We start from the raw sequence: 10513 nt of genomic DNA, 5'->3' as shown, positions 1-10513 counted from the left end.
AGCACTGAGCCACTATGCCACCAAGCTCTTCCTATCACACTTTGATTATTGTTCACCTTTTCACTACCCCATGGCTCTGATCTCTCATTTCTTTTTTATTTTTTAAAAGATCTCTTCAATTGAATCCAACCCTCGTTGATGAAATATGATTATTCATATTTTCTTTATTCTCTCATGGAATGTCGGCATCACTTGCTGCACATCCCTAATGGTCCTTAAACTGCAGTGCTTGTCACATCCATTTTAAAGGACAGTTAAGAGTCAACCAAATGTATTTCCATCTGGCATCACATATAGGTCAGATCTGAGTAAAGATGGCAAGTTTCCTTTTCTAAAGAAAGCATATTATTGAAACAGATATATTTTTATAAAAATGTAGATAGATACATGATTTTATTTTGAGATTTTAACTGCCATTGTGGGATTTGAACCCATATCCATTCTTCTAGGTCTTTGAATTGCAAGGACATTAACTTTATGCCACTATCTTCCATATTCATATGTTATATTAGGAGCTTGATGAAGTGTCACTATCTGAAAGGCTAGCTGTTGCTGTTTCCAGAGGTGCTGACTGACCTGTTGAGTGCTCTTAGTAACTTCCAATTTCATTTCAGTTTTCCAGCATTCACAATGTTTTTGCTATTGTATAATTTTTGTGCTGTTGTTTCCAATCTATCGTCTTCAGGAAGTCAAATGGAAAGGAAAGGAGATGGATGGGTGATGACCTGAGTGAATTTTTTCCAGGTTTATTGTAAAACTGTGAAGATGTGAACTGTTAATTATGGTTTATTTGGGGCACATTGTGTTAATAACTCATCTTTTAAATGGATAAAATCCAGGAATGAAAGATAGGTTCCATTCGGGACCAATGATAGAATTAAAACAAAGCACATTGGGTATATATTATACACATATTGTAAATATTGCTGATGTCTCCATTTTCAGGGGTGCCCTTTAAGGATGTAGGCTGGTTTGGTTCGCAGCTCTGTGCTTAGTACTTCCATCCTGCCCAACTCCACTGCTGAACCAAGCAGAATCTACTTCTCTGCAATCTTCATGGAGTCAGGCTAACTTTTGAAAGAGACATGGTTCCTGGCCCCCTCAGAGCTATTGTAAACCATAGTCGAGGTGACGTAACCTGTTAAAAGGTAAGTTCAAAAGATCGTCCTATTGGCTCCTTTGCCTCTCTCGAACATATCATGTATCTTCACCACTGCATTGATGCAATTAACGGTGTAGTGGCAGTTGGATGTATAACCAGAAGCTTTAAAAATAGTGATTCCTGCATTACTTTTTGCTATGCTATAAATCATCTTTCCATGACAGGGCAACAAAGTGTCAATCATCGGACCTTTAAAATGTCAATACCTGAAACTGGAAGGTATTGTATTTGAAACTACTTAATCTCCTATAAATAAAGTTGTGAAATTGATAGACATGAAGCAGTGGCTCAGATGTTTCATATCTTCCATAAATGTCTTGGTACTCAGCTAAGCTTCATTATGTAATCTTTGCAGAAGCCGGTGGGCAAATAGGCATGGAAGTGCCATATTAGAACATGATGTGTAGGAGCCAGTGTTGGACTGGGGTGGACAAAGTTAAAAATCACACCACACCAGGTTATAGCCCAACATGTTATTTGGAAGCACTAGCTTTCAGAATCGCTACTCCTTCATCATGGGAGGCAAAATGGGGTATGTACATTGGGAGGAGAGAATGTTTTGGTGGTGTGGGAGTTAAAAACATAAAGTTCTTGAGAAACTCAGCAGGTGTGGCTGTATCTGTGGAGGGGGCAACAGTTAACATTTCAAGTCCACAGACATTCCAAAGAAGTGTTGCTGGATTCCAAACATTAATGTCATTTTTCACTCTCAGATCCTGTCAGATTGTTATTTTATTAAAGAGCTCCAGCAACTGCACTATTTCACTTTCATTTGGGCCATGGGGGCTTCAGGAAAAGGGGAATACTTTGGTTGCCAGGCATGAAATATCATGTGAACTGGTGAGGATCAGAGCTTAGGGGACATAAGAGATCAAGTACATGGGAAGAAGTGCATATCTTCGCATGGGGTTAAGAGGATATTTGGGCGAATGAGGTAATATAGCTATGAAATGGGGTAAAAGGGTGTGAAAGGTGCAATACCTATCTGTTTTTCATTGTAGGATCAACGAAGACTTTTAAAACTATAGTCTGTTTCTGCAGTTGGCAGCTCCAGTGGTTGTGATTAAACTTTCTAGGGGTTTAGTTTGCTTGACTGGAGCCCAAACTCACCCAAACAGCCCAATACCACTGCAACAGAAATGATGATTGTGCTTTGAGCGTTGGTAATTCCTGCATAGGCAAGCAAAGCCAGGTATTTTCTTGAGTATCAGTATCTGCATCAAGAATTGAAACCCAGTCCTCAGATTGCACTGTCTGATGATTGGTATGGACATTCATTTCCTTGGAATAATTATTTACCCATAAAACCAAACTTCAGAAAATTAGTTGACTATTCAAAAATTGATAGGAAATTCTGCAGGAAATGGTCTTTCTGATACCCAAAGTTTACCACAGAAAAATTCAACTCAACTGCCCAGACACTCCAATCAGTTAAAAAATTATGTCAGACCCTGATTAGATTAAGAATTAGATCTCTTCTGTGCTGGAGCTTCAAAGATCAGAGCCTCGTGTTACAATCTACCCAGGAATCCTTAAATCCAAAACTGAAGATCTCTGAAGAAACCATGTTCCCTTTGCAGCAGTTAGTGTGATCTGTTCTGAGATTTAAATATCCAGCAGCACAGTCAACCACTTTCACAACTCCTGTGAGAGGGCAACTATATAAGGTGAGAGTAGGATAAATGAGGAGATAGTGGAGCAGGTGGGTAGGGTGCAATGGGTTTTTAGGGGAGTTTGGGGTTAGCAGTGTTGGTTCTGACAGGTGGGGAGCATAACAGTTCAAGAGGGTCAGGCTGGCAGGAAAGAGGGAGGGGGAGGGATCAGGGTTGAGTTAGGTTGGTGAAGTTTGAGGTTGGATTCAGGTCTGGCAATGTTGGGCCAATGTGTGGATGGGAGGTGTGAAGAATGAGGAAGGCTGATCTGATAGGGAGGTGTTTGTCTAGTGCTCAAGGGGCATATTGGGTAAGGGAAGGTGTACTAAAGGTTGCTCAGTGGTGCATTTGGGGAGGGACGGTCAGTTTAAGCATAGAATACTCATAGTGTGGAAGCAGGCCCTTCGGCCCAACAAGTCCACATCGACCCTCTGAAGAGTAACCCACCCAGACCCATTCCCCTAACTAATGCATTCAAGCTACACATCTCTGAAAACTGTGGACAATTTAGCACAGGCGATTCACCTAACCTGCACATGTTTGGATTGTGGGAGGAAAGCGGATCACCTGGAGGAAACCCATGCAGACACGAATGCGCAAACCCCACACAGCTTCCGTCACCCAAGGCTGGAATTGAACCTGGGTCTCTGATGCTGTGAGGCAGCAGTGCTAACCACTGAGCCATCATGCTGCTCCCTAACCAGAAGTGTCAGTAGATTCTAAATAGTCTAATACCCAGAGTGATGACCTCCAAATCCAGAGGGTATGGATTCAAGGGAATTGCCTCTTGGAAAATTGAATTTCACAGACAATTCCTAGAGATTCTAAATGAAAACCCAAATAAAAACTGTTCTGAGGAAGGGTCACTGGACCCAAAATGTTAATTTTGATTTCTCTTCACAGATGTTGCCTGACCTGCTGAGCCTTTCCAGCAACTTTTGTTTTTGTCCTTGAGATTCTACTGTGTCTGACATTCCACAAGGTGCCAATGCACAACCCAAGTCTGTGCTGCTCCAACACTTCTTTGTCCATTGAAATATCCTGGTAAACATTGGCGGACCCATATTCTTTATCACTAGAATACCATCCACACCCCCAAAAAAATCTGAAGTCATTAACTCTATCCTTTTTCCTGGGGATTAATGGCCCAGAAATGCACCAATTATTATGTTTGTATATATTTGCTAACAGGTACCAAGAGGACAACAGGTATGAATGGCCTGGCATTCTATGCCAGTCACCAATGCTGATGTTGACACAGTAGCTCCATCTTCCTTGGTACTATGGCAAAATAATGCTTCAGCTTGTGAAGGAAACTGTGTGTTGTCTGTACAGATGTCAATGAAAAAGCATTGTGTTAGAACCAGAACTTACAACCTTAAACCTTACAAATCATTTGAAAGATGAAGGAAAGTGCTTTGAAAAAACAATCTTGAAATATTTACACACATTGATTAAAATGTCACTCCATGCACAACAATGATGTAAGCCATGTAAGGGTCTCTCACTTTATGGAATCTTTATTCCATCCATACGCATGCATAGTAACAACATTGTTGAGAAATAATTTCTACCAGAAGTAGAACAATATTTGTTTTATCACCAGTTGCAGTATTGGTACTCCATTATTCAGATATTATTGTCCCCAAGATGACTTTTGCAACAACAAACTGCAACTACTAATTATATTTTCAATAAAATACAGCATGAAGGTTTCAACCACTGTTCAATACTGCTTCCAGTAATGTTGTTCATATTAAATTTTGCATTTTACAGCAAATGTTTCAAAAGTGAGACAAAAGCATCAGCAAAGGAAAGTACAGTACAGATTACTATACAAGAAAGTTAACAACTTCAATAAAACATACATACCTCAGTTTAAGAAAATGGATAAGAACAAACTGCTACATATATTTCATCTTATGCAAAGCTTACTAATTACTGTATATGCTGATATATAAGCTGCAATTTAGGACTGAAATGTATTAAATATGAAATGGAATTATATATGCCACTTTAGTAGTTTTTAAGGCCTACAATACCTTTGGCATTTGCAGTCTTAAAGAGAATGCAACTTATATTCTGGCATTTACAGCAAAGTTGCAACAAATACAGGGATATTTGAATACACAAGTGCTTTACCTCACCAGTTTACCTACAAATGCTGTCTCTATGTATGTGACTTGGACCTCTTTCTACAGTGCAAACCGTAATTGTTTCACGAGAATAACTATACAATAACATTAAAAAACAATTTCAGTATAAACTTTTTTAAATAAAAATTGAAATTTAACCACAGCTATGAATACTGCTTGGAAAATAAATTAATTCTGGTGAAAAATAGCACGGACATTTCACATTAATATCAAGACTTATGAACAACATTATGAAATGACAGACTAGCCTCAAGCCATCGAACTACACAGCTATTCCTTGATTGTCCTGGTGTAACTGTCCTGATGAAACTCAAGCAGCATTTTTTTCTTTTTTTTCTTTTTTTTATACAAACTGTGCATGGCTAACACTATACTATAGACAGACGCAGTGCATGACAGTAATTTTCATTTGACATGTTCTGCAGCATGTGATGAGCAGTAGAACTTCTTGTGGGTTATAAAGTTAGACAAGTTATTAAATTGAATGTCACAGAGACGACAGTATTTTCCACTGTTTGTGGACTGGACAGAACCACCAATGCTTTTTGGTGTGTGGACTAATTGCTCTTCCAATGATGCTTTAGCTGAGGGTGATGCATTTTCAGTTGCAGGGATGGGATTCTCAGCAACCCAAGGAGGAGATTCTTGGCCATCTAGTTGTTGGAAACTCTGGGATAAGGTATCTTGATGTGGGTTACCCGAAAAAGGCCTGTTTTCCTGTTTGATTCCTCCATTGATTGCTATCATACCCCTGCTCTTTGGTACTGATGAAACAGGTTCTTTCTTCTGTAGAGAACAGCCATTGGATACAGAATGATCTCGAGGAGGATCAATCCTCTCACGTGTGGCTTGCACTAGCTCATCTATCTCACTGCGTATGAAAACAGCTCCTGAGATATAGTCAGTAGGTTTAACTCCATAATATGGAAATAACTGCTCGGTCCCTGTCAATTTTTTTATTGCTCCAGGATAAAGGCAATTTGGATAGAGCAAGTTCTTATTTTCTTCCTTAGTAGAAATTATTTGAGCTGCCTCATTGAAAGTTTTCAGCCCTTGGAGTGTTGCTAATTGAGTGGGGAATATATTTCCATTTGGAGAGATGAGCTTTGAATTTTCATTTTTCTCACATGCGATTACACTTCTTTCATTGCTGCCTGCAGGGCTGGTTGTTTCACTTTTCACCAAAGCACCTTCTCTTTGCAGGTCTTGAAATTTTGTTTGTTCTAAATGCGCTACTTCACGTTGGGCAATCATTCCTGGACAAAAGTTTTGCTTGTGAGCAAGATAACTTTCTACTTTGTTAAAACTAATCTTGCACACAGTACATTCATGGTAGTCTAAAAGTCTTTTAGGAGAACAGGCTGTTTTCTCGGTTTGAGGCGAACACTTCTTGCTTAAATCCATGGGAAGATCCAGTTCCACACCGACAACGACAGGCAACGCGGCACTACACTTGACTGATGTAACATTTCGAGTCCCTGGGACGGAGGGCTCCACATGCTTCCCAAGAAACATATCGGATCTCTGGTGAGAAGTTTCACCTAGATTCTCCAGGGATTCTTGAGAAGAGGTTCCAGGACTCCCCATAGCTGATACACTAAGAAAAGCTTGATGGACCATCTGCGATCTCTGTTCCTGTTCCGGGAGGGAAATCTCATACATTTTCCGCCGCTTGCGGCTCCTTATGGTTCTTTGCATCGCTGGCACCTTGTTTGCTGCCATACGTTTCACTGGTGGGTCATGACGTGAAGCGCAGTAGTACTGTTTGTGCACAGCGTATGTTTCATGTCTGCTAAAGGTTATATTGCAAGCTTCACATGTAGTTTTATTCGGATCATTAGCGACGTCCAGTAGGGGAGTTCCGGGGCGCTTCCCATCCTTAGGCTTGCTATTCAATTGCTCATCGTTGCTGCTGGCAGCTGACTCTTTTTTCAACTGTGTTGAACTATCTTTTTCTGGACTTTTTCCATTCGAGCCAGCAACATCTACCACTACAGAAGAATTAATATTTGTTGGCTGAATAAGTGGGTTTTCCGGATCAGGTAAATTACAAAGGGCATTGTGAATGCTAATGGGACTGTGCCCACTACTGGGACTAACTGTCTCTGGCACTTTCTCACCAGTGTTGGTGAAATCTGGCGACTTAGCTACATGCTGCCATCGGGTGCTGCAATAATGCTTCTTGTGAACCAAATAGTTATCCAAGTTGTTGAATGTGATATTGCATTCAAAACAAATTGCGCCCTTTGGTACCAATGGACTGTAAATGACAGGGGGATAGTTGCTTCCACCCTGCCTTAACCTGCGATGTACCAATTCGGACATTTTAGCTAGGATTTCTGACGCTTGAGGAACCATAGAGATGTCCTGGGAGAGAGAGAACTGAGAAAGGAAGGGACCCATTGGGACATTGGATCCTATGTTATGCTGAATTGGAGAAGAAGCAAGTCGTGGGCTAGATGGTTCTGATTTGATTCTGGTATATGGGAAACTCTGCCTGTTTCCCGCAGGCTGTGTTTCATTACTCAAGCTTGTTACACCCAACTGTACATTTTTCTCCACTTTTTCTCCTTCAGTGTCAGAGCAGATTTCTTTATTCTGGCTGACGCCCGGAGATGGCGGGACATCCTGTCTGTTTGCTGTATCTGCTGTCGTCGACTGCAAAGTGTCCTCGCTGTTGAGTGGAGAGTGTTCATTTTCACTTTCCCTTCGCAACCTCCTGCTCTGACTGTGATGGAGCTCCTGGTGCTGCATCAGCTTCCTATGGTTTTGGAATCCAAAGTGGCAATGACTGCATTTGAAGGCAGCTGGTGTGAGGTGAGTGAGTACATGGTGTTGGAAGCTCAACACATTGTCTGCTATGTACTCACAGATGGTACATTTCAGGCTGGCACCAGCAGAAAGGGACTCTTCAATTTTCAAACCTGTTCAGAAAGAAAACATTTTTCACTATTGTAGCTCCATTACAGACTGATAGTAGATTTGCAATGGAAAGTTGATCGAGTAATATGCTTGCCCTGTACTTGTTGGCATTATTAACCTTGGCATTAATCTCCATGAACTTTCAGTTTTTAAAGCAAATCAGAATATCAAGTTTGCATAATATTTAGAAAACTGAAAAAGCTAGCCATAATTCAGTCTTTTAGCATCCCTTGCTTTTTACAAAACTATGAACAGGCAAGGTTTTGATAAACTTAATATTGCTAATATCAAAGAATGGGAATTTAAAGAAATCCAAAATGATGGTCAACAATTTTGCTGATTGATGTTTGCCTTATTAGGATGATAGTCTGCTGTTATAACATGGACAGTGACTCTTTCAAAATAAAGGGGTTCGTCTGTGCATTAAAACAGCCATTATAAAGCTAAGCATTTGTTATTTAATATTATCAAGAATCACTGCCAGTTTGTTCTGGTCTTCTGAGTTTTTATTAAGATAATTTAGCCATACCTATCTGAAGGACAAACCACTAATAATGTTAATATGTAAAGGATGTGTAGCAACACAAGAGTAGATTTTTGTTCAATGCCAGGTAGAATAGTCATTTTACACCCTTTGTAACTGTATGGGGACTTGCACATATTATTTCTTTATTCACGATAAAAAGTATAAACTATTAAGAAATGATCCAAACAAAATTGTCACAACAGCCTGTTTTGTGGTGAATAAAAAAGGTTGGTGCATCACTGTATAAAATTCTTAGGGAAATAAAAAGATTTACAGCATAGAAGGAGTCCATTTGGCCCATTGTATGCGTGCCATCTTGTGAGGAGTTATCCAGCCTAATCCCACCTTTCAACTCTTGGTCTGTAGCCTGCAGGTTATGGCACATCAAGTGCACATCCAAGTTTTTTCTAACTGCGGTGATGGTTTCTGCCTTACCACCCTTTAAGAGAAACCTGGACAATCTTTTATTAAATTGATCAAATCATATGTTGCAAATATTATGTAAATAAAACAGGAAGTACTGAAACTGTTGAAAAGCTGAAATACAATCTCAGGATTCACTTGGCGATCACTTCTGTGATTTCTACATTTATCAGACCATCTGATTGTGTTGTAGCCTTGGAGCTGTACCCCAATATGATATCAACTACATTTAAACAAAATTCATGTAAATACATATTTATCAAACAGGAGAGAGGAAAACAGCACAGAAGACTTTAACAGGAAACACTTTGTGGTGGCTATCTAACAGCAAATATAGAACTAGTTTTCCAATATGGGCCCAGCAACTAGATGGAACAAGTTGGCTCTGTGCACATGTCCATCGCCTGCAAGGAGTACCTAGATGGAAAATTTACCACAGGCATCTATTGACAAACTGAAAAATGGCTGCTAAAGTAGATTTAAAGAAACCAAAATGACAACGATGGATGAACGACTGCCTAATTAGGCTGATAATCCTCTGTCCACTGACATGACATACATACATAGACATACCTTTTCAAAAGAAAATGGTTAGTTCCTGCTTTACAACAGCAGTCAATACAGCATCATGTAAAATTCAGCATTTATTAGTTTATAAATGTCACAAATCACTTAAAGGTTATTTTGGATTTAATGAGTTTTCAGAAGATCACCGTCACTCAACGAGTTAAAGGCAAATTAAAATAGATTCCCGTTCGAATATAGACAATAAGAAGAGGTGCCATCATTGTGGTATTATTTTTTATTCAACACAAAACTTTCACTCAGCACATAATTTTCCAATAGAAAAGCTGGAATCAAACACGCTTAAATATTTCAGTACAACATATTGAAACAAAGTTCTTCCGTTCCTAACATGGAACAGGATCTTATCTTTCCTCACTGTAATCATTAAAGAAAATACACATAAAATATGATTTTGTTTATTTCACTTCAAATCAATGTAGAGAAAAGAATGGTGGTAGCACTGCTACCTCACACTGCTGGGGACCTGGGTTTGATTCCACCCTTGTGTGACTATGTGGAGTTTACACATTCGCCCTGTTTCTGCATGAGTTTCCTCCCATAGTCCAAAGATGTGCAGGCTAGGTGAGCTAGCCATGGGAAATGTCGGGGTACAACAATGGGGGGTGGGGGCTTTTCTTCAAAGGTTGGTGTGCACTCGATGGGCTGGATGGCCCATTTCCACAATGTAAGGATTCTACGAATCAATCATGAAACTCAGTTAATTGTCAGTGGTTTTCGACTTGGGTCAAATTCTCACACCTTTAATTGCGATATGAACATGGCTAGGAGCTGGAACAAAAGAATGAACTGCAGCTCAACACAATAAGCTGCAACGTTGTCCCAATTGTATTTGCACGAAGTTTTGAAAGTTAAGAATATCAGTTCAACAATGGTCTACAGTTGAGTATATAATCTAATTAACATTCCATAAAAGGACAAAGGAAATTTGTGAAGATCATAATCTTAATTTTAAATCTCCTTCTCCAATGGAAACAAGGGGCTAGATTTTGTTTAAGTGGCAAGATCTCCACTCCTCGTAACTACATAATGGTCCTGGAGCTGTTAATTGGCTTGAGATGTTCATTCAGTCCTGATCAATCTTCTG

The 10513-nt window shown here is 39.7% G+C and overlaps 1 protein-coding gene across 3 annotated transcripts in view; it reads right to left on the bottom strand.

Moving 5' to 3' along the window:
- Positions 1-4324: 4324 nt before the first annotated feature.
- zfpm2a (zinc finger protein, FOG family member 2a) overlaps positions 4325-10513 on the bottom strand; it is a 937618-nt gene continuing 931429 nt past the window's right edge. For all 3 annotated transcript variants that reach the window (XM_072570601.1, XM_072570603.1, XM_072570602.1), the window contains one exon: positions 4325-7894. In XM_072570601.1, the coding sequence (XP_072426702.1) occupies positions 5376-7894 (2519 nt within the window). In that variant the 3' untranslated portion in view covers positions 4325-5375. The remainder of the gene's footprint in view (positions 7895-10513) is intronic.

This window comes from Chiloscyllium punctatum, chromosome 5 (genome assembly GCF_047496795.1).
Source record: "Chiloscyllium punctatum isolate Juve2018m chromosome 5, sChiPun1.3, whole genome shotgun sequence".
In the NCBI taxonomy this organism is placed as follows: domain Eukaryota; kingdom Metazoa; phylum Chordata; class Chondrichthyes; order Orectolobiformes; family Hemiscylliidae; genus Chiloscyllium; species Chiloscyllium punctatum.
Note: the sequence above shows the minus strand (reverse complement) of the source record. Positions and strands in the feature narration are given on the sequence as shown.